This window comes from Mytilus galloprovincialis, chromosome 8, assembly GCF_965363235.1.
Source record: "Mytilus galloprovincialis chromosome 8, xbMytGall1.hap1.1, whole genome shotgun sequence".
Classification (NCBI taxonomy): Eukaryota; Metazoa; Mollusca; class Bivalvia; order Mytilida; family Mytilidae; genus Mytilus; species Mytilus galloprovincialis.
The window spans coordinates 19,213,474-19,239,053 of NC_134845.1; the positions used below are offsets into that span (position 1 = coordinate 19,213,474).

General features: G+C 31.0%; 1 protein-coding gene across 2 annotated transcripts; it reads right to left on the bottom strand.

Moving 5' to 3' along the window:
• Window positions 1-1,223: 1,223 nt before the first annotated feature.
• On the bottom strand, window positions 1,224-25,490 carry LOC143085258 (E3 ubiquitin-protein ligase SH3RF3-like). 2 transcript variants are annotated; one of them, XM_076261504.1, is made up of 14 exons: window positions 24,747-25,427; window positions 22,448-22,506; window positions 21,418-21,532; window positions 20,740-20,841; window positions 17,848-17,943; window positions 17,392-17,432; window positions 15,825-15,995; window positions 14,292-14,520; window positions 13,333-13,430; window positions 10,548-10,715; window positions 9,566-10,226; window positions 8,952-9,079; window positions 8,435-8,575; window positions 1,224-6,094 (listed from the first exon to the last, which is right to left on the bottom strand). In XM_076261504.1, exons 1-14 carry the CDS (start codon window positions 25,068-25,070, stop codon window positions 5,917-5,919), a joined length of 2,511 nt encoding a protein of 836 aa, XP_076117619.1. In that variant the 5' UTR covers window positions 25,071-25,427; the 3' UTR covers window positions 1,224-5,916. The 2 variants fall into 2 exon arrangements, with proteins under 2 accessions (XP_076117619.1, XP_076117620.1); XM_076261505.1 differs by lacking the exon at window positions 15,825-15,995 and having other exon boundaries at window positions 24,747-25,490.
• Window positions 25,491-25,580: the final 90 nt, after the last annotated feature.

Sequence of the window (25,580 nt, forward strand, 5' to 3'; positions counted from 1 at the left end):
TTCAATTTTTGATGAAAAGGCAGAGCTATGTACAGTCTGTTCTTAAGCTCAAAGTGTCAAACAAAATTATCTGCAACAATTCTTGAAACATCAAATCTAGACAAAACAATATACTGGTAAACACTTAAAACTACCAAAGTCATATGGAGATTTATTTTCCCCGAGGGTATCACCAGCCAAGTAGTCAGCACTTTTGTGTCGACATGAATTATCATTGATATGGTACCTCAGGCATTGATTACCTTAGCTGTATTTGGCAAAACTTTTAGGAACTTTGGTCCTCATTTGCTCTTCAACTTTGTACTTTATTTGGCCTTTTTAACTTTTTTGGATCCAAGCGTCACTGATGAGTCTTTTGTAGACGAAACACGAGTCTGGCGTATGTACAAAATTTAGTCCTGGTATCTATGATGAGTTTATTTACTACCACTGGGTCGATGCCACTGTTGGTGGAGATTTATTTTCCCAAGGGTATCACCAGCCCAGAAGTCAGCACATTTGTGCTGACATTAATTATTATTGATATGGTTATATTTATAAATTTACAGTTCACAAAATTTTGAATTTTTGAAATACTAAGGCTTTTCTTCCTCAGGCATTGATTACCTTAGCTGTATTTGGCAAAACTTTTTTGGTCCTCAATGCTCTTCAACTTTGTACTTTATTTGGCCTTTTTAACTTTTTTGGATTCAAGCTTCACTGATGAGTCTTTTGTAGACGAAACACGAGTCTGGCGTATATTCAAAATTTAGGCCTGATATCTATGATGAGTTTATTCATCTAGGTGATGTACAACTGTGATTTTGACTTCAGAAATTTAGTTCCAATCTTCTTGTATAGAAAACACATTCCACTCTATCAACACTGTGAAAATTCCCAATTTACTACACAATTAATCTCAATAATGGCATTTAAACACAGAACCAGAACAATTAGTCTTAACAGTATTAAAATATTAAGATCTATCTAGAAAAACTTAAGAATCACATATTTAGAAAGCATCACACATTTTTTTTCATCAATCTTCCTTCCCTCAACCACATATAGCCAAAGTCACCATGAATACTAGGGTTGAGGTACTGTGTCAGAAAAACATTAGGTGTTAGCAAATACTTTAATAGGTTGAATGGGCCCATTTTCTCTTAAATATCTTTAATATTGATCTATTCAACTTCCTTGATTCCACCTCAACTGCATACAATAATAGAAAAAAAACATCTAAATACATATTTTAACTGTTTTATTGTTTACAAATTTCAGATACACATTTTTGTGTATGTATATTTTAAATAAATTGCTAAAAAATATTTCATCAAGACCAACATGAGTTATAAACTACAACATAATGAGTCAAATGTACTTAATAACACACCTCATAAATATAACAATATATAAAGCATTAACTGTTGAAAATTGGTGTTCCATTCTTCAGATGAGATATTATAGTTAGAGAGTTCATAAACATGCAAATCTGACCTCTAATATCACAATGAACACTTTGTTCAAGATAACTTTTTAAGAGTTAATTGGAAAAGAATTCATGCTTCAGATACATAGATTTTTATATTTCTGAAATATACATTAAACCTATGTGGCATGCATGTGTTAATGTTAAATGGTTAGTCAAACTTAATTTCCTTTATCAAAAGTAAATGCATAATTAGTTACTTATTTCACAAGGGAACATGTAATTGATATTCATTAAAGATAGAATTTGAAATTATTTGAACTTCTATCTAAACTGTAATGCATTTTTGATTAAATTGGCAATTGATTCCAAATTGGGAGAAAAAAATGACTTTCTTTCTATGATTATGTGTACTATTTCTCTAAATATGAAAAAAGGGGATGTAATCTTACTTTGTTTTGATTGCCTGGGTTTGTCATAACTGTTATATCTATTAATAATATCTAACATCAAATGATTTTCTACAAGTTTATAAACACTGTACATTATTATAGGATTATATTAAGCTAGTTGTGTATATATCTTTAACCGAAATGTAATACAAATCTTAATTTTTTTAAAATTTAGAATGACCTGTGTTTAGGATATTTAAAAGATGACTTCTTTACCACTCTTGGACTACTTGCCTTTCTAAAATGGAATACTTTAAAATGTTAGTCCAATTTCAAGCTGGATTTAACATAGAAGAGGGATAGGGGTTTTTATACAGATAGATTTAAGGGGAAAAAATAAAGAAAAGAGAAAAATGGACAAAAAAAGAATAATGAGTGATTGAATATGAAGAATATAGAATAGGTGAACAAGAGAATAAAGAAAAAAGAATAATCAACCAAAAAAAAAAAAGAATATAGAATATAGTCAAAAAGAATATAGAATATAGAATAAAGAAGAACAAAAGTTAAAGAAAAGAAGATCCACACTCCCATCCATACCATCTTCTAAGTTTTTTTAAGATCCACACAGTAGCCATATATCACATAAAAAGACCAGAAAGTAATTTAAGATTTTTATAAACTAATTGTTTATTTGAGGTCTACTCATAATTGTATAAAGTTGGAAAGTTTACAATGGTACATTCACTATCTAGGTACAAACAATGTCAAATCACATCCTTTTATTGTTTAAAATAATCATTCACTTGAATGATTTGGTAAGTCAGTATAATACTTCACAGAACAAGGTAAATCAAGTTGGATCTCTTACAAAGGTTTACTTCAAAAATGTTCATTACTGATAACTGTCTCTATAAAATACCTTTATTAATACAATGTAAAACCAAGAAACATCAAGTTTATTTGACAATGGGTAAGACAATATACATATAATTAAAAATTCTTGCATGTCTGAATTAGAATTGAAAATGGCATTATGGACTTCAGTTTTTTAAGTCATGTATTCAAATATGTAGTATTATTTAGTGTTTGCTATGGTCAAGTATTATTGTCCAGTTAAAAGCAAGTGTTATCCTTAAGAGTATCTACATAATGAAATAAAAAATAATTATGACAATGTGAACATTATGCATTTTCTATAAATGAGGTAAAAGAGCATGCATACAGTTATTCAGTACATTTTTGACAAATTTTTCTTTATAAGCTTTCTGTGGCAGTGTTATAATGTCCTATAAAAAAATATCAAGGTTTCCAAGTTTGAGAATATAGGACATAATCAATGACATAATAAGTGGAATTCAAGTGTGCCTCTGATAATGTAAACTTTGATTATGCCATACTAGTATTTGACCTTCAATGTTCTTTAATGGTTCTGTAAGAAACATATCGTTGTATAAGTTTATTTCAAGAAAATTCATTTCTATAGTTCACAAAGAATTATTTATGGATAGATTTCAAAATGTTAACTTCTATACCACTTTTATTACATGTATTCCTCAGCATATAAAATAATCAATCTTTACATGACCAATTTTTTTTATTTTATATATTGCAGTTTAACATAAAATTTTGTGGTCATTAAAATTTTTAATGCCGTCTCTGAGATGACAATATACTTATATTTCACAAAATAAAACTTTTGACAACCTATAATACAGCATGGATGATTTGCAATGAAGGTCACATGACTTTAACATGGATGAATTGCAATGAAGGTCACATGACTAAAACATGGATGATTTGCAATGAAGGTCACATGACTACAACATTGATTAATTGCAATGAAGGTCACATGACTACAGAATGGATGAATTGCAATGAAGGTCACATGACTACAACAGGTGGCATACTTATATCACATGATATATCACAGAACAATACTGACTGATGTATTTTCGCCTATAATTGTCAGATGGAAGCACATATTATCACCATTTAAGCTGTTTCTACACAAAGTTTAACTGTACAAAACTTGCTGTTTTCATCTCACCTTATACAGACAGTTAGTAAATACATTGGTTGAAATTTTAACATCTATACATTTGTAATGTCACGAAATAGAAGTTTCTTCATAATATAAGTTCCAAATGGAAACAATATTTTGGAATATTATTTCCACTGGAATTGTTTCGGTAAATGTTCCTAACGGAATAAATGGTATAGAATATTTATTCCAACAGGACATTGTTTATAACAAAGTTTCCAGTGGAACTTCTGTTAGGAGGAACAAAAATAAGTTGACAGTAATTCTATTTTGTACTTTTGAAAATAGATTTCTGAATTAAAATATCCTGAGTACACTTGTCTCTTCAATAAACAAGTGAAAACCATTAATAAATGTATTACTGTCATAAACATGAACAAAAGACAGTAGCAACTACCATACAACATCATATTTTTCCTAAACTAAAATTACACATAGAGATATCATACAGACAGGTTATTAAACTATACTATAACATTTTGTTTCTTTGTCTTATTTAAGGTCAAGTTATACATATATTTTTGTTAGTCAATTGACAAAATTGCTGCACTCTAATTTATGATATACATTTCAGATCAAATAAAATAAATGGATATTGAAAAAATTGCTATTTATCTCCATTAATAGAAGGTCTTCAATGTAACTTTTTTTTCAATCATAATTAAAATACAGCCTACAAATATCTACGAAAAATTATTTTGAAGAATTTGTTATAAAGGAGTAATATGTAGATATATATATTCAGCATACATTCTTTTTTAGAATATTTTTAATAGACATGAAAAAAATAGTTTTCCATAACAACCTTTTTTCCATTCTCGGAATTTTCAAATGCATCAAGAACATTGCATATGACCTCAAACAAAGTAAAAGGTCAAAGCCCAATAATAATATTGACAATCTCATCTTGAAAAATGTACAATAGAGGGCATAAATGAATATTATATACAATTTAATATCAATTAAATACATAGGCCTGCATGTATAAATAAACAAATTATTATACCAAAACAGGCATTTGTCGTGCAAGATGAATTACATTGCATTAATATTTTTATTCTGCTGCAACAATCTTAAATATTATTTCCAACATTACCAAATATCACCTTCTGTCAAAAGTATTTACATACACAGTTCTGGAACAGACAAGTAAAAGTGTCATGTAGAAACTGTTAATAATCAGGAAGTTGTCAGTATGAAACTTTTAAAATTTGATTGTACTAAATAGTGTAATTAACTAATTTTCATTAGACTTTTTTTAAGACCTAAATTTTAGCAGATACCCTTTTTTCCATTTTCTAGTTCTTCCATGCCAAAGTGGTACCATTCATAAGATAACATTAATGATATTGAATGTAAACAAATGATAGTCGAATAGATGACACATGATAATACCTCAAATAGTCCTTAATTCAGGTGAGGTAACAGCACTAAGTTTAAATATATACTGTCTGCTAATACAGCATTATGATAAGTGTGGCACTAAACATGTAATATTTACAAAATTGACTGACACAGTGATATAAATGCCAACATTGCTTTATATCTTGTTTTACCAGTTTTGAAAAACATTTATTTATCAGGGGTTTGTTCTATCCTCCTATTGTTGCTAGCTGAGCTTTCTTAAGTTTGAAATCTTTATTTTAGAATTTCTATACACATTAAAATAAAAAGATGTGGTATGAATGCCCATGAGACAACTCTCCACCAGGGACCAAATGACATTGAAGTTGACATGTTCTGTAAGAAGAAAATGGTTCACCTACCCCATTCTTAAACTTTCAAAACAAAAACAAATCCATTTGTTCTATGAACTCTTATTAGTTGGGAAGGAATTTTCATTGGGTTCCTTTTTTTTTATATACAAATTAATAAAAAAATATTTGTCCTGTGAAAAATATGAAACCATAAAATCAATAACTATTTAACTATCAAATATTCAAACATCACAAAAACTAGTCAACACTTCTAAAGAACTAACACAATATCATATCATAAAGCAATTTCACATACATGGACATTACTGCATACATGTATTAACACTTGCATTCATTGTGCTGTTATGATAACTTTCATACATTTTCACATTTTTCTACAAAACTTCCAGGAAAAAGTCCAGTTTTTCCCAATCGTTGAAGTGTTCCTTTAAACCATCCATCTTCCCTTTTCTTGTGAACACAAACAACATCTCCCACTTTAAGTTCTAGTTCAACATCACTCTGAGGTGGATAAGGAACAACACACCTGTATCTGTAAAACATGGTATATCTAACTTTACAAGCAGAAAAATAAATTTAAATATATGAGCTGCTTCAGATAGAAGTTGACCTTAAGGAAGTGCGCGGAATCATGACATGTATTGGACTTTGATTAATTGCGGAAAAAGGAATTTGTTTTGTACGGTTCTTATACCAACACAGTTTTCAAACAGTTTCAATTTTTCTGTAGAGAAATAATATCTATGTATTGAAATACTAAAGCTTTTCTACCTCATGCATAGTTTACCTTAGCTGTATTTGGCAAAACTTTTAGGAATTTTGGTTCTCAATGCTTTTCAACTTCGTACTTTATTTGGCCTTTTTAACTTTTTTGGATTCAAGCGTCACTGATGAGTCTTTTGTAGATGAAACTCGCGTCTGGCGTATATACTAAATTTAGTCCTGGTATCTATGATGAGTTTATTTGATATTTATTTGCATAAGGTTGATATCCATCCCATGCAGCTTATATTTTAAATGAGAATTCTCATATGATGTTCAAAGAATTAAACCAGATTCCAGATATTAATCAATGAGACGGATACCAAATAACAAGACATCCCTTAATTTAAACAAGAATGTGTCCAAAGTACACAGATGCCCCACTCCCACTATCATTTTCCATGTTAAATAGATCGTGAAATTGGATAAACAAGAATGTGTCCAAAGTACACGAATGCCCCACTCGCACTATCATTTTCCATGTTCAATGGACCGTGAAATTGGATAAAAAATATAATTAGGCATTAAAATTAGAAAGATCATATCATAGGGAACATGTGTACTAAGTTTCAAGTTGATTGGACTTCAACTTCATCAAAAACTACCTTGACCAAAAACTTTAACCTGAAACATGCACTTTCATTTTCTATGTTCAGTGGACCGTGAAATTGGGGTCAAAAGTTTAATTTGGCTTTAAAATTAGAAAGATCATATCACAAGGAACATGTATACTAAGTTTCAAGTTGATTGGAGTTCAACTTCATCAAAAACTACCTTGACCAAAAACTTTAACCTGAAGCGGGACAGACGGACGAACAAACAGACGAACGAACGGACAGACAGATGGACGAACGGACGCACAGACCAGAAAACATAATGCCCCTCTACTATCGTAGGTGGGGCATAAAAATATAATTAGGCATTAAAATTAGAAAGATAATATCATAGGGAACATGTGTACTAAGTTTCAAGTTGATTGGACTTCAACTTCATCAAAAACTACCTTGACCAAAAACTTTAACCTGAAACATGCACTTTCATTTTCTATGTTCAGTGGACCGTGAAATTGGGGTCAAAAGTTTAATTTGGCTTTAAAATTAGAAAGATCATATCATAAGGAACATGTGTACTAAGTTTCAAGTTGATTGGACTTCAACTTCATCAAAAACTACCTTGACCAAAAACTTTAACCTGAAGCGGGACAGACGGACGAACGAACGGATGGACGGACAGACAGACAGACAGACAGACAGACTAACGGACGCACAGACCAGAAAACATAATGCCCCTCTACTATCGTAGGTGGGGCATAAAAAAGTTCTGAATAAAGATGTGTGTGAAACCATATTGCCCTAGTGGTTCTTTCATTTCAAAGTGTGTTGTCTCATGTGACATCATCAAAATCCATTAAAGTCACATGAAACAAGTAAAGGGTGAACAATAATGATTAGCCAATTCTTGAACCAATGCATGTATATATCATAAACTTAGTCTTCTGTGCACGATTTTATAATTTTTCACGCAAATATATCGTATAATCGTCAATTTTTTCTCTTTCTGTCTGTTATGATTTAACAAATATGGTAGCTCATTAAATGCTGTGTTTTGACACTGAAGTTTACTGATTGTCACCTTATAGTAAAAAGTCAACAAAAAAGCATGGATATTTAGCACGTGTTCATCATGTACAATCAGATAATAGTTTATTTCAGTGACAGATCCATGCATATTGCGATCCCCAGGTTTTTACGAGAAGGGTCACGTTAAGGTCACTTTGCATACAGAAAATATGTTGGCGAATTGCTTCCTGGAAGCAAGCAATTAAAAAAAAGTAAACTTCTTCTAAATGTGGACAAATTAAAGAATTTTCTTCAGAAAAAAAGCATATGTACATAAGTTTAATAATGAAAACTATCCATTTTGTTATAAAAAAACATATATGCATCATTTTTTTTTAATTTGAGGTTTCATATGACTTTAAATGTTCTCTGAAACCTTATTGACTTGCCTTACATTCATAGAAACAAATTAGATTCACATAACACAGAAAAATCCCCTTCTTCTTTTGAATGATTTCATAATGTGTATTTTGTCTTAAAGTTTTACTTACTTTTCTCTAACTACAGGTTTTGGTCTACTTATTTTTTGCTGAGGTACAAGAGGAACAGTAGAATCAAAGGAACCAGTTTTCATATGCTGACTTCCCTCTGCTCCAAACAGACTATTACTATCTGCTGGACAAGACCCAGATCTGAAAAAACAGAGATGCATCTAACTACAAACATTTTGAATTAACTAGAACTACCATTTAATGTTGTCGAATGCCTCTCTCAATTACTTTACCAGTTTTGGCATGATTCCACTAGTTTTCCTACAGTAATAATTCCATGAGTAATAAAATGGATCATTAAAATCTGGTGAAAGATATAATATGGAATTGTTTTGTAACATTTATCAAATTTAAATGACATGCTGCAACAAATCCTTAGACCATGGGTTCCCATCAAGTCAAGTTTTACAGAGAATTGCAGGCATAACAAAAATTTGACCAAAACATAATTTTAATATATGCATCAGCTGTTATCTGGAAAATGGATATAAAGAATTTCTCTAAACTAGACACTTACCTGACATGATTACCAATACTCTCAGTACCAGACCCATCACTTTCAAGTCCAGGGGATTTTGATTTCTTGCTCTTACCAGAGGTCAGTCTTTTTACCAGACTTAGTTTTTCCTTTTCTTTCTTGTCCTTCTATTTATAAATAATCAAAAAAATTCAAATCAAAAACACTGGAAAGAAGGGCTGTTTATATACTATAGTATCTGAAATCTTAAAATAACCAAACAGAATAATACATTTATCATGATGAAGCATTCTGATTTAAACAAAAAATAATTGCAATCAAACTGTATACACAATAACAGGAATATTGTTTACAAACGTAGAACAAACTTGACTGCTCATGTTTAATTTCCCCGACTGAAGAACGCCAGATGTTTTCCTAAAATCAGAATGATATTATGCTATACTTGGACATAAAATTGCATATTGAAAGAGTTTTTTACTGGGATTGCCTTTTTGGTCTAACCCAATCTTACACCATTCTTTCATGAAGTAGCATCAACATATGAAGCTAAAAAAATGGGAATTTTTAAAATATGAAAGTGTTGATCTAGAAATCTATTAAATTACTTATCCTAAACAAAAACTTATAAAATAAAAGTATGATATACAAACCTTATTATCCTTGATCCCAGGTATTTCACCTGTTGCCCCAGCCACAACATTAGGTGGTGTAATATTTGAGGAGGCAGACGTTACTTGTGGCATCCCAACAGCATTAGGCTTTCTGTAAACAACTTGTTTTGAGCTAGATGTACGATGACTGGAATGTCCTGAGGTCACACTAAGGTCAAGATGACCTTCAATACCTACTGTTGGACCATTATGATTGGTGTGGCGGTGTGGGGATTTCGCTTTTGTTCCACTGCTGTCTGCTGGCTTCAGTGATGATGATGATGATGATCTACTAGAAGCTGATCTAGGTGACGATGATCCAGAATTTGTTGATTTTGTCGCTGACGATTTGTTACTAGCTGAAGAATGAGATGAGGTTTTACTGTTAGCTGCTGATCGTGATGGTGCTGATGATGAAAGTTTGGCTAATGATTTTGAGCTTCTTGGTGTAATGGGAGGGGGACCAGAAGATGACTCTGCTTGCTGTGATGATGAATTCTGAAGTGATGGTGTAGACCCTGGCCTGATTGGTGATGTACTTGTTCTGTGACCTGACAAAGTAGTTACAGCAGGAGCTGACGACGATGACGCCAGAGAATGGCTTCCTTTTGAATGAATGTTCATCACATTACCACTGACAGGAAGAAATGCACTTGGTAACCTGAAAAAAAGATCAAAATAAAATGAAAAGAGGGATTTATTTTCAGATTTCTCAATCAATTTCAGGTGAAAATCAATATTTAAAAAAAATCTTATACACTTATTGAAAAAGAATAAGCCAGTAAGAATCTCTTATCCGATTCCCTTGTATCAAATGTTTAAACTTGGTAAGACGAAATAAGAAAATTATCATCTTTGTCCTCCGATATAAGAGCCCAAGGGAAATAACTCCAATGCAAAATATGTCATACTTTCTACAGTATAACTTTCAATCTAAGTTAATAGTACTACAAATAAAATACTCAAAAGTCTAATACATTACCTGACCATTTGAACATAATTGCCAGGAAAAACACCAGGTTTTCCCGTCTTTAAACACTGTCCTCTAAACCACCCATCTTGACATTTATCACACACAGTGTAATAATCTCCCTTCCTCAGTTCTATTTCATCCTCTCTGTGGGGTTTATAATTAAATAATGCTGTATATCTACAAAATTTAATAAAAAAAAAATTATCCTTGATATCAATACTAAGACACTGAGCTATTTAGCATATATGCTCTGGTTTCAAAAAGAAGACTGTGCAAAGACATGTAACCCCTTATGGGCACATTATCATTACTGAGAGCAAACAAATATTTCCTAAATGCTTCATGCAGGTAAACAACCGTGGTGTAGTGGTTAGTGCATCTGACTAATAACACAAAGGTTCCTGGTTCGATTTCTGTCTTGGATGAAAATTTCAGGGACTGAATTTTCGGCTAACCCTTGACACCATTTGCGAGTATGGTCTTGAGGGAACGATGATAGTCCATCAGAAGGGGACCATAAATGGCTGACCCGTGTTAAGAGAGAGCCATATCTCTTGCACGTTAAAAACACACTTGTAGATTTCGAAAAAGAGCAGGCTAATGCCGCTACAAGGCAGCACTCGCACCCGCAAAGTGAAAGGGATTAATATAAGTTGCAAAACTTGTTTCCCAATCCACTATAAATAATTATGTTTAAACTAACTAAGGTTAACAGCAAAAAAAACCAGATGCTCCGCAGGGCGTAGCTTTATACGACCACAGAGGTTGAACCCTGAACGGTTGGGGCAAGTATGGACACAACATTCAAGCTGGATTCAGCTCTAAATTTGGATTGTGATTAAATAGTTGACACAGCATAGGTTTCTGACACAGAATGAATGTGTTCTAATGAACTTAAAATTTTTGATTTCTCTTAGAGCAATTCACTATGCTGTTGAATACTAATCCTCTCAAAAAAATGTTTGGAGAAATTTTCTTTTTTATTTATGAAATTTCAAATGAGAAAAATTGAACCCAATTTTTTTAATCACATCCCCCTTTCCTTTATTCCAAAACTAATCTCAATTAAAATTTCTAATGGAGTTTGCAACAATAACTACTCATTTAAATACATCATAAAATATTAAGATGTAAAAAAACTGCTTGTTATCACTGAATGGTAAAGATTATTTTAATTTATCAGTTGGTAGTAAAAAGTGAATATACATTGTATATTGTATATAACAAAGATTTAAGTTGATTCTGGACAAAGAAAGATAACTCCAATTAAAAAAAAATCTTGCTATTGCACAATATTTTGCAATTAGATATTTCTTGCTTACTATTCTGGACAAAGAAAGATAACTCTAATTAAAAAAAAAATTGCTATTTCACAATATTGTGCAATTAGATATTTCTTGCCATTGCGCAATACTGTGCAATTGAAAAGACTTGCTATTGCACAATACTTAATATAATAATTTTAGATCCTGATTTGGACCAACTTGAAAACTGGGCCCATAATAAAAAATCTAAGTACATTTTTGGATTCAGCATATCAAAGAACCCCAAGATTTCAATTTTTGTTAAAATCAGACTAAGTTTAATTTTGGACCCTTTGGACTTTAGTGTAGACCAATTTGAAAACAGGACCAAAAATGAAGAATCTACATACACAGTTAGATTTGGTATATTAAAGAACCCCATTTATTCAATTTTTGATGAAATCAAACAAAGTTTAATTTTGGACCCCGATTTGGACCAACTTGAAAACTGGGCCAATAATCAAGAATCTAAGTACATTTTTAGATTCAGTATATCAAAGAACCTAACTGATTCATTTTTTGTCAAAATCAAACTAAGTTTAATTTTGGACCCTTTGGACCTTAATGTAGACCAATTTGAAAACGGGACCAAAAGTTAAGAATCTACATACACAGTCATGACAGTTAGATTCGGCATATCAAAGAACCCCAATTATTCAATTTTGATGAAATCAAACAAAGTTTAATTTTGGACCCTTTGGGCCCCTTATTCTGCTGGGACCAAAACTCCCAAAATCAATACCAACCTTCCTTTTGTAGTCATTAACATTGTGTTTAAATTTCATTGATTTCTATTTACTTAAACTAAAGTTATTGTGCGAAAAACCAAGAATAATGCTTATTTGGGCCCTTTTTTGGTCCCTAATTCCTAAACTGTTGAAACCAAAACTCCCAAAATCAATCCCAACCGTTCTTTTGTGGTCATAAACCTTGTGTCAAAATTTCATAGATTTCTATTAACTTAAACTAAAGTTATAGTACGAAAACCAAGAAAATGCTTATTTGGGCCTTTTTTGGCCCCTAATTCCTAAAATGTTGGGACCAAAACTCCCAAAATCAATACCAACCTTCCTTTTGTGGTCATAAACCTTGTGTTAAAATTTCATAGATTTCCATTCACTTTTACTAAAGTTAGAGTGCGAAAACTAAAAGTATTCGGACGACGACGCAGACGACGACGCCAACGTGATAGCAATATACGACGAAATTTTTTTCAAATTTTGCGGTCGTATAAAAACCACAACCCAATTTAAAAATGTTTGTGGTATGAATACAAATGAGACAAGGATCCACCAGTGACCTGTTATAAAAGGACTATGATGTCAAACATTCATATGTTGAACCCAAACCTCCTATACTTTAGGCAAGCAAGCTACCACAAGACCAATGGATTGATTAGTCTTTCCAACTAACAAAATACCAACTAAAACTCTTTAGAACTTTAAAATATTTGCTTGATCATTGAAGAATATACTTAAACTAGTACTTACACAGGACTATTAATACCAGAAATTTTAGAGGCATCTACTATTGCTGGTCCTGTCTGTGCTTCTGTTGAATTGTCAAACTTTCTAGAAGTTCCAGGTTCCTGAAAGAATTCAACTGTTTTTTTTTTAATAGGAACAGGTAAATTTTCAGGCTTATTAAATATTTAGCCCTATAAATTATGTTGATTCCGTAATTTTGCTACAACCTGCATATAGAAATTTTTTGTACTACGTTTTAACTTTAAATTGGTATTTCTCTATACCCAAGAAATCCATGAAAATCGGTATTCTCCCAAAAAAAATAATTAGTCCACAATATTGACTATTGGTTTTTCTTCAATATGTATTCAAGATATGGACTTTATATTATTTGCACTAACATTGAAAATTATAGAAAGAAATGATAAAACATTAATTAAAGTGGCAACATGGTGTGGTGGCAAAAAAACCATATGGATGATTGTATGATTTGAAAGCCCTGTCATTAGGTTTAGAACTATGGAGAAGACTTCTGAAATATGATCATTTATCTTTAAATTAGCAAATAAAATAAGTTTAAACTAAGTTAAAAACAAGAATGTGTCCCCAGTACACGAATGCCCCACTCGCACTATCATTTTCTATGTTCAGTGGACCGTGAAATTGGGGTAAACCCTCTAATTTGGCATTAAAATTAGAAAGATCATATCATAGGTAACATGTATACTAAGTTTGAAGTCGATTGGACTTCAACTTCATCAAAAACCACCTTGACCAAAAACTTTAACATGAAGCAGGACAGACGGACGAACGAACGGACGCACAGACCAGAAAACATAATGCCCCTCTACTATCGTAGGTGGGGCATAATAAGATAGTTTTAATCAAGCATTCCATACTTTGAACCAATATAGATTTTGTACTTAGAAAGCCCAAAATTAAGCTTTAACCCCACATTAATTATATCAAACCAAAATATTTACCTGAAATGCTGAATTAAGTTTACTCCCTGTGGAGGATGAAGGTTTGCTAGCTGTGGATGATGAGTTTCTACTGGTCACAGAAGATTTACTAGATAAAACAGAGGTTTTAAGAGCTGAGGTAGCTGACTGACTATTATGGACTGGTACTGGCGGAGGTGACCTTGACCTACTGGGAAGGTGAGGAGATGGTACAATTACCAAATTCCCACTGCTGCTTAACTCTAGAGATCTGAAATAAAAGTGAAATTTCAAAATGGTCTTCTTAAAACATGTAATGTAAATGGACAAATGAAACCTTTAAAAAGGGATATTACTTATTTAAGAATCAATTTTCCAAAAAATAAGAAAGCTTTGGCTCATATTGAAATCTGAAGTAATGGCAGATGAAAGTACTTATCTGGGAAAAAAATTTCATTTGGAATTCTTTGATTTGACAAATATTCAATTTGGAAACATAGGAGCAGTGATGCTGAGGCACTTACTCAATTGATTTTTTTTCATTAATTATTTCTTACAATAAGAAGGCTAATATAATAAAATTTAAATCTATCAGTGCATTCTATTGTTTCTTATTTTGCTTGCTTTCAAAATGTAATAAGTTAATATTTAATTAATTATAATTCAAATAAAATTGAGAATGGAAATGGGGAATGTGCCAAAGAGACAACAACCCGACCATAGAGCAGACAACAGCAGAAGATCTCCAAAAGGGAAATTCCCGCACCTGGAGGCGTCCTTCAGCTTTATTCAAAGAATACTCAAAAGAGAATCGAAGAAAAAAAAAGGATTCAATATAAAAATGTTTAAACATGTACTGCATACATGTCTTAAATTTTACATACTCTGTTTAATACATGATTACATTTCCTTGTGACAGTAAAAAATAACAATAAACCAACATTTTTGATACTGCAGGAAGCACATACCACGACAAAATCAATAAATGCAGTTTATAAAAGGGAAATAACTCATACTATTAACACATGCTTTAGAGAAAATACACTCAACAATGGTAGCATGTTTTGGGTTTTTGTCATACAATATCAAATTAAACTTGGTACCAAGTCATTGTTATATATCTGTATCAGAGCAAAAGGTTTAAAATGTCAGCATAAAAAGCAGTAAATGATATTTTTTTTGTTTTTCCAGCATGAGTGTTCATAAGATCATGCACTTTCTTCAAGGGGCAACATTTGCCTTAATACAGATGTAAAATTGTTAACCTGGGGGTTAATATCATATATATTTACATCCCTAATTGTATTTGTAGACTTTCAAAGCCACAAGTTTTTTTTCCAATTCACCAAAGGGAGGATTAAAAGAAGGAAAAAGAAGTTGCCACAGGTATCATTGGTTATGAAGCTAGAAAAGGAGGGAGGTTAAAAAATAAAGATCTGTGTTGTACTTTTTATTTTCAATAGTAATCAAATAAAACACACTATCAACAATCGTTACCTTCTATTATGCTGACTAGCTGTCGTAAGAGATTTCTGAGGAAATCAAATAAAAACACACATTATTGACAGTTGTTACCTTCTATTATGCTGACTAGCTGCCGTTGATGATTTCTGAGGAGATGCTGTATATGAATGCCGCTTCTGTTGTGGCATTTGAGTACCCAAAGAAGAAAGGGGAGAGGAATGTGGCACTCCATCCCCAGAACCTTGATCATGCAAAATTAAATTACCAGCATGCAAGGAAGGACTGAAAACGAATGTTAAAAACAGAAAATCATACAACCTATATATATAGCTAGCAAAGATCACAAGAAATACAAACATAAATACAAATATTGATATTATACAACACTTAATATATATATATATATATTGTTAAAATCAATTCTACTAATGGAAACCAGTTTTCAAGGAAACTAACACTAGTAAAACAACAATAAAATGAAATGGAGACACGCAAATTTCTTGTTTCAATTCACTTAAAATTACAATTTTTTGTAATTAAGCATGTGATGCTAAAATTTCCATTCATGGTGGTTTTAAAGTTAAAATTTCAAACCGATACCTAGTATGCCTCAATACCATCATTTCAAATATGCAATGCTTGTGCAAAGATAGATCAGTATTGATTTTCTTTACGAAAATACTTTAAAATTTAGACTTAACGTTAAGCTTTTGAAGAATGAAGTAACACTTTCCAAACAAGTGACTAACTTTTTATCCCCAATCAGACCCTGAAAACTGGTACTCAATAATTCAACATTAAACACTTATGATTATACAGAAATCAGATATTTATAATATGCATAGTCAACTCCTTCTCAAACTTATCCTAACATACTGTGTCGATTTATTAGTATTTTTGTCTGAAACCAATTTTACGGATTTCGTGGGTATAAAGGAACCAAGATTGTAAGTGTTCAACGAAGCTTTAATTCTTCTATAGAAATGTATGCAGACTTAAGCAAAACCATAAAATCTAATATCAATGAAAATGCATTTTTCTTTAATCCACGAAAATTGGTACCCACAAATTCTTGTTTGTAAAAAGCATTTTGTAAATAACCAATGTCTGCCAGTTTGAACAAGCACTTCAAAACTTTAAATAAATGAAGTTGACTTTATATGTTTATAGTTACACAGTATTTATATTTCATGAATACCTGAAAGTTATTCCAATGTAAAGGGGCATTAAATATTATATGGGTTTGAAAATCATGGTAAATGTTACATTTTAATTAAGTTAAAGACGACTTCCTAGTTATGTTATTAACTTTAACTGTAATATGTTTGATTACGGTACTCTAATAATGATTCACAATGAGTTCAAACAAAGCTGATTGTCTTTTTCACATAAAATGTTTCTTTTGTCATTTCTATGTATTACTTAAAACACATATGACAGTCATATGTATATTTGTGTGTTTTATTTACAAAACATTTAAATATCGACAAGGAATATTATATCTGAATTTTTAATCTGTATTATCAGGCATGCGTGTTAGTGTTCCATGAATACATTTTTAAAATGAAAAATTTATCCTGATGTGAAAACTTATCTTGTCTTTTGGTTCAAGAAATGATCAACTTTGGTTTACCTAAACAACAATATCTACATACTAACAGCCCATAGACAGACTTACTTTGATTGAGAATTAATTAGAGACCTTGCAGCATCATTCATCTGAAAATAAACAAAACTTATCTACATTGCAGATCTAGACTAATAACATACAGAGAACAGTATCAAGGTATTTACATTGAAATCCTCCATCAACTTGTTATATGGTGAGTTGCTTGTAATAGGTGTGTCTTTTACACATTCCTGACACCCATGTGTGATGCTCATACAAATATATGGCAGAAAATGAAAAGGCTAATGACAATAAAATTTAATTCAAGTCTTTTTGTTCAATATTTTGACTTTGTACAAAAATGTAGTGCATATTTTTGTTCTTTTAAAAATGTATCATAGCTTCTTTATTCATTTTCCCATAATTCTCTTTTAATAGTAGAAACTGTCTCTAACCCACATTTACATCATTTGGGACAGCATTTGAGAAAATAAAGGATTGCTGGAATCATAATACAATACTTACATCAACAAAAGAGACAGGAAATATTCCTATCTTTTCACCTTTTCTTCCCTCCAACCAATTATCATCCACCTTTTTTAATACCGTTATGGTTTCATCCTGTCAAAAACAAGCAAATAAATATAAATCAAAGAGCATGATTGCTCTGAGGGATATGATTGCCATTGTTTTCATTGATACATGTACAGTTGGATATTACTATTTTCAAAACCAATTCAACTGCACATGTAAAATGTAATTTATGTACATGTAATCTGAATACTGTAAATTCAGAAATTATTGCGTGCATTTATTATTGCGATTTTATCATTTTAGACTATAATGCGATTTTAATTTTTGCGACATGAACAAAAAACCTGTATAATTCATATAAAATATTTCAAAATGTGAGTTTAAATTATTGAGATTATAACCCTGTCGCATTTTTCACAATAATAAAAACATCGCAATAATTTCTGAATTTACAGTAGTTACTCAACTTTAAAAATAGCCAATCCTCCATACAAGTGTATGACCAATGTACTTATTGTGTTTTGTTTGTGTACTATCAATTCCGAGTTTACTTTCCACAGCAGTCACTGAGAGTGAGAGAAGGTATTTCACTTCTTATCTTATCACCTATTTTCCTACGTTAATTCTAGGAGAAATCCTATTCCTAACTCTTTAAACATTTAATTTCCTTTGGGTCAGAGGGCATGACTTCTTTCCGTTCACAATCCTCTGTTTAAATTGCGATCGTTTTAATATTATACGATGTTTATTGACAGAACAAGTTAATTTTTCTCAACGTGTCGTATAGTATTTTGATTCAGAATTGAAGGAAGTTACTTACGGAAGGGAGACAACTCGAAACGAAAATATGGAAGACTTCATTTCTGCTCAAGGGGTGTTCTAGTTACACCTTTACGATGTGGACTACCTTTATTTTAATTTAAATGATGCATATGATTTAAAATTATGCAACAACAATAACCCTCAATAGCAGACAGACATAGAAAACATCTCATGAGTTTCAAATAAATCAATGGAGTGGGGAATCCAGAGCAACCATTCAATCTGATACCCCTTGAAGTCAAGAAAACCATACGCATGCCCATAATTACCTAAATAAACCCTAGACTTGTGATTTGTAGCAAGAACGTATATTAAAATGTTAATTAAACGACCTAGATGGTTCTCCATTTCTTTATGAAAGTACAATATCAAATATCAGTTTCATAACGGTGACATATAAGAAAAACTCCACTTCAGTTCTTATATGACAGAAATAGATTTATAGGAAATCCGAGAACTCTCACATTTTATCAAAACTGGGGAATTCTCTCTGACGTGTTTCTAAATTTACAAAAACACTAAATATAAATACTGCTAGATTCTGATTTTCTGTGTTGTTAAAAACATGCATATAGGTCAAGGGAAATATTGAAACATGAAGATAATGTGAAGAACATTAAAGGAAAGTTGTTTAAATTCAATCCTTTTGTTTGTTTTTACCTTTTAAAGCAAGACAATCTTTAGAATCTGAGATGTTCCTTAATGTTTAGAATAAAACGGTTGAAGTGAGGGCATGGCCCTAAGTCAATGGTAAAAGTCTACAGATTGCTTGAAAGCAATCGTATCCCAAAAAATGTTCAATAAACAGTCATTTGCTCTTTTTGCCTAACAAAAAGAGGTCATTTTGAAACCTGAAAAGCAAGCATCAGGATTTGATTCATGAAATATAGTTTGATAAAAAAAAAGATATGCCAAATGATGAAGAACAAGCTTATCGGTAATTCCTTTAAAACTTTTTTATAAACCTGTTAAAGAAGGTCTTCTAACAACAGGGGTTTATCTGGGTATTTTGGGGAAAAGGACCCTGGCCAGTTTTGGGAATTTTTTAGCGCAGTTTTCAATGAAATTGGGAAAAACAACCAATATACCAGATGTTAGTTTTAGTGTGTTTAGTTCATTAAATTTGTTTTTAAATATAACAACATGGCATTAAAGTTTATTTGAGTATCAAAATAATGAGTTCTAACTTTTTAAAGGATTGTTATTTTTTTTTATTTTGACATAAGAATTTGTGAACTAAAATATTTTGAGTTCTGTATAAAATATATCCTGTTTCTATTTTCTTTTATATATATCTTTTACTTTTCAATTTTAGTGTTGCTATGATAGCTGTCACATGTTTGGTTCTTTTCATTTTTTATTAACTGTATTTGATTGACAAACCCGGAATTATATACTTGTTCGTTTCCGGATTTGATCTGGTTTTAGTATTTTCCCACACTTCCTGTTTATTTATGGCAGCCATTGTTTGTCAAATGTTGTTTGTCATTCAATATGTTTCAACTTGGATTTACACATTACTTGTTGACGATTTTTGACATAAAGATAGCTGTTGAATAAAATAAACATCATTGTCATGAATAATAAAGATGAAAATAAATTTTGTGATCATTTGGGAATTTTAATCCCAAAATTGGGAAAAATGTAGGGTTTTTGCCGTTGGGAATGGGTCCGAAAACAGGACCCTGTGGAATGCTAGAAAAATCCATGTAACAAACTGTCAATTTGAAATAATGAAACAGACATATCTTTTTGACTGATAGCCATTTCTTTGACAATCTATTTGGGCATTAGTATGGTAACCAAGTTATTTTTTCTTTTTTTCAGAGGCACTAAATCAAATATCACTTCCAATAATAATATTTTTCAAGGCAGCATAAATATGTCATGTTATCATATATAGAGCACCTCACTGTAAGTTCACATTGCACCTACATTTTGTCTGTGTTATTTTTCATCCTTATCATTGTATGATATGCACCAGTCTTCAATTGCATGGGATTGAAATACCACCTATTCCCCTTTTACATATTTAAGGCATTTTTAATATTTAACAGTTACCTTTTTAAAGAAAAGACAATCTTTCTTATCACTTTCATCTTTCATTTCAAAGTCATATAAAGTCTTGCACTGGGGAACATTGGATGTGAGTTGTACAAGAACCTGCAAGTAAATTACACATATTGAAAATCTTCTGCTGATGGTGTCTATACTTTGTATTCAGTAAATGTTCTGACAACATAATAACCATATCTTCTCTAAAATGTATCAATGCAACCAGTTATATAGAAATTATTATGACATTTCTACCAATTAAAAATCATAATACAAAAAAAGAGATGTGGTATGATTGTCAATGAGACACCTGTCCAGATTCCAAATGAAACGGATGCAAGCTATTAGTGGAAAGGTATTTTTTACAATAGTGTATTCTATATTCTATTAGGGGAAAACAAATATTATCAAACTTTAAACCCTACTTATCATGGTCACCTTTCTGACAAACTAGATATTGATCAGAATTTATACTAAAAAATTCCTGATCTATGAGTATTTTTTGCAACAAAAAAGATGATGTAATTGTGATAAAATTTGATTAAACCATACACTTCAAAGAAATACATTTTCATGTAATGAATTGTAGTTCCTTCTGTGATTTGGGGGTCCTCTCTTTCATGTGTCTTTTAAGATAAAATAAACAATGTTTCTTTGGTCCTGTTTCTTCTTAATATATAATACCTGTACATATGAAGCAGGAAAAACACCATGGTGGGAGTTGAATTCTCCATGAAACCAATTGTCGTCAACCTGTTTCTTTAGAATAATAATATCACCTTTCCTGAATGACAAGTCACTAAAAAGAACAAATAATAAAATGTGAAAAATGGAACTAAAACATAAATTTGTTTTTTTAACACTGTTACATAAACATGCTTAATGTCAAAGTGAAATGGACCTGACAAACAAACTATTCAACTTATCTAGTTCAGTTCAGGTCATCTGAGGTTAACAGTGAAATTAGGATAATCTGTTTAATAAATGGTTTATTGTTAACATCCTAAATTTATTTTGAAAGCATCTATATTACCAACCAATTACATCATTAAATTGAATAAATCATTTCTTTTTCAAACAAAAAATTTGGTTATACAACAGTTTTCAACTCTTTACAATGAAAATAAGTACAGAAGAACTAAAGGTTGTCGTTTGCTTATGTGTTACATATTTGTTATTCGTTCATTTTTTTATACTTTTATAAATAAGGCCGTTAGTTTTCTCGTTTGAATTGTTTTACATTGTCTAATCTGGGCCTTTTATAGCTGACTATGTGCTATGGGCTTTGCTCATTGTTGAAGGCCTTACAGTGACCTATAGTTGTTAATGTCTGTCATTTTGGTCTTTTGTGGATAGTTGTCTCATTGGCAATCATACCACATCTTCTTTTTTATAAGAAGGGAAACATTTTTTTAACACCTTACATTAAAATTTCTGTTCTGTAGGTTTTTTTTCAGAGATTCATCAAACAAAACAAATTCTATCATGTCTATATTATTTATAAATGTAAATAATGAATATTCAACATTTAAGAACACTGAAACTGCCACTAAAACCAATGTTTATGTCATCTCTCAATCCATCAATCTAACTACCATAAAATTGAGAATGGAAATGGGGAATGTGCCAAAGAGACAACAACCCGACCATAGAAAAAAACAACAGCAGGTCTTCAATGTAGCAAAAGGTCACCAACCAAGACTACTTTACTTACTTGGAATCTTTTCCTTCATAATTGTACAATGCTTTAGCACATGGCAGCTTTCCAACAGACTGAAATCATAGATATTTATGTAAATGTTAATGTTAATGCAGAAACTTTTTAGATACAGTTTCACAATATATTCATTGGTATTCAATTGCCAGTAGGTTAAACTAATCCATGCTTTTAAGACTTAAAGTTAAACCTTTATTTTTTTTTCTAATTATACTGAGTGTACATGCACCTTATACATGTTATAACTACATTACATAGTTTATACGTCAAATTATTTAGATGATCCATACAGGTTTACTCATTCTTTAGTTCCTTAACTCTATTTTCAGAAAGGGATGTTAAAAGTTTGCATGTGATTATATTCTGAGATTTATTAGATTTCCTTTTTTGCTTTTCAACTTTAAAAGCATAGCAAACTTTCTATTATTAAGATGTGATGAAGATCTATCTCTGTGTTTTCCAAAATTAAATGTGTTATATATCATTAAATTGTACAATGTAAACAACATGAACAATTAAAGTCCTTTCTACAAACATGTTTTCTTTGTTTAAAGGTTAACAAAGGTTAATATGGTTCAACATGTTAACAACATGTATTCAAAAAGTTATATTTTTTCTTACAATTCATAAAAATCATTGTTTTTATAACTATTATCAGTCTGAGTGTTTATAATGTTGGGCGATATCTTTTTGCGCCAAAAAGTAACTCATTTGCGCCACAACTTAATTGCGCCAATACCTCTTTTGCGCCACATAATTTTCAAAACTATAGGTATCATTTGCGCCAATAAAATAATCATCTAATTGCGCCAATTCTATATATTTTTATTTATATATAACAACTAAATGATTGACTAGGTACCAACAGCAAAAAAATCCTCTGACATTGTACACTGAAATTTCAAATTATCCTCGCATCCTAATAAAATTATACCGCTTTCTTGATCGTTACACAATACACAGTCATCATCTTTGTTTGTAACAACACCAATATCATCCAATATTCTGTGAAATTCTGCTCGATTTTTAGATTAAGCCGGACGCAGTTTTCTTCTCTCATATGCATAGACTGACACACATATTCTAAATCTTTCTTTTGTAAATTTTCTTCTTCAATTTTGAAGATCTCTGAACTCATTATTTTTGAAGGTCGCTCTGACAACACATTGGTTGCTTTTCTTTTACACGCAGTTCTCAAAATTTGACGTTCTAATTTCTGGACACTGATAATGAAAAAAATTATATTTCTTTTTACAAATGAAAATATTGTATTCTATACTGCCAAATCTGCTATGAAATTTTAATAAAGCGAAAATGTATTTTATACTCGTGATAGTTGACTTGTATTTGCATTATAATTTTAAGAAAAAATTGTTTTATAGTCTCTCAAAACTCTTTATAGAGTGGCTCTTGTTGTTAACTTGTGTTTTAAAAAGCTGTATATTTTATATGTAACAAGTGGCGAGACTTTAATAAAGTATTTGTCTTCTCTTGTCTTGATATAGGTAAAACATGTAAAGGTATGATATAGGTAAAAAATATTAGCAGGTAAATGTGGCGCAATTTCATTTCATTTATTGGCGCAATTAATACCATCAAAATAAAAGAGAGTGGCGCAATTAATACCTTTTTAAAACTGCAATTGGCGCAAATTGATTCTGCCCATAATGTTCATGGTATTAAGATAAGTTAGCATTAATCATGTTAATCATTGTATGGCTTTGTATACCAGTCAGTCTTTTTTATTTCTTAATTGCCAGAAATCACCAACTTATGTCAACAATCAACAATTGCAATCTCAGGTAATTATCATGTAATCAACAATAATTGATATCTGTCATCCTAATATACAATACATGTACATGTACTAAATTCAATAGGTTTTCAAAATCATACACCAATCTCTATTTAAATTTTCATTCACTATTGTCAGTATTGAATTTCAAACAAAATGTGTTGTGATTTCTTTTGTCTTTTGACAAGCTTCACAGTGTCTGCAGGTCTAAACAAGTACTCCACAGTGTTATCAACAAGATAAGCATTAAAACAGGATAATTTTTTGTGGTGGATTAGTAAAATTTTTGTAAAGATTAATAACTTCCTTGTCTTTTGTACAGCTGATTTCATGATTTGACCCAAAGGGATATATGATTTTTAATCTTTTTATTAGAAATATAAAATCCTACATAAAGTTGAACACCAATTGCAATAGTACATGTAGTAGGAACAAAAAGAATTTACATGTTCTATGTATTTTATCCTTCACATTAATGACTGGTGATATATTCTTTTATACCTGTTTTGAATGTCTGTCAGTTGCTGAACCAGGAGACAATTCATCATTTGTGTATCTGCCTGGAGATCTTGATCTTTCCGTACATGTTTTAGTTTTAATACCTTCAAGCAGTCTTATCAAAAGAATATTTGAAGGAAGCTCTTCAACTCTAATTTCTACAAGATATCTACATTCAGGACAGCGAAGTTCTCCTTTTGTGCTGACAATTTCTTCAAGACATCTTCTACAAAATGTATGTTGGCAAGGAAGAACCTTGCTTGTATGGTCAAGTCTGTCCAGACAGACTGAACATTCAAGGAGTTCATTCAAAGATTGCTCATCCATTAGAACTAACCATTTTGCAACTGTATCACATATTTTCAAAATAAGTGTCTTTTAATTCACTTTACGAAACATTCGTTTTTCACTTACATCAGTTTGTAAATGGCATTTTACCAGTTACAAAGTTTTTTCATGTGCCCGTCTGCACGTTTGAGATTCAGGTATACGATTTTTTGCAGAAACAGGTCTTTTATGATTTATTAAGCAGAAAGAAAAAGTTATAAAAAAACAAGGAAAATATAATTAACTCATAAAGTCAGTATAATAAATCTGGAACAGTAAAACTTTTCACTGTTTTATGAGTTCGTATTGTTGTTTTTTCACTGTAAACTTTGGAAGCCATTTTGAATTTGGCCGGAAGTTGTCACAGAAAAATAAGTTTTGGGTTTTTGCGTATATTAAAGGTTAAATACGCATTTCATTCAAATTTTTTGACATTTGTTGCCTGTATGTTTTACAAAATACAAGTATTTACGACTATAATGTTCTGCAAAATGATACTGTTTACTAAAA

What these genes read in the sequence shown, in the direction of transcription:
- LOC143085258 (XM_076261504.1), bottom strand. Translation starts at nt 25,070, where the DNA reads ATGGATGAGCAATCTTTGAATGAACTCCTTGAATGTTCAGTCTGTCTG. An exon ending in CTGACAGACATTCAAAACAG is followed by an intron (nt 22,507 to 24,746) that starts GTATAAAAGAAT and finishes CTATGATTTCAG; the next exon opens with TCTGTTGGAAAGCTGCCATG. An exon ending in TATGAAGGAAAAGATTCCAA is followed by an intron (nt 21,533 to 22,447) that starts GTAAGTAAAGTA and finishes TGTTCTTTTTAG; the next exon opens with TGACTTGTCATTCAGGAAAG.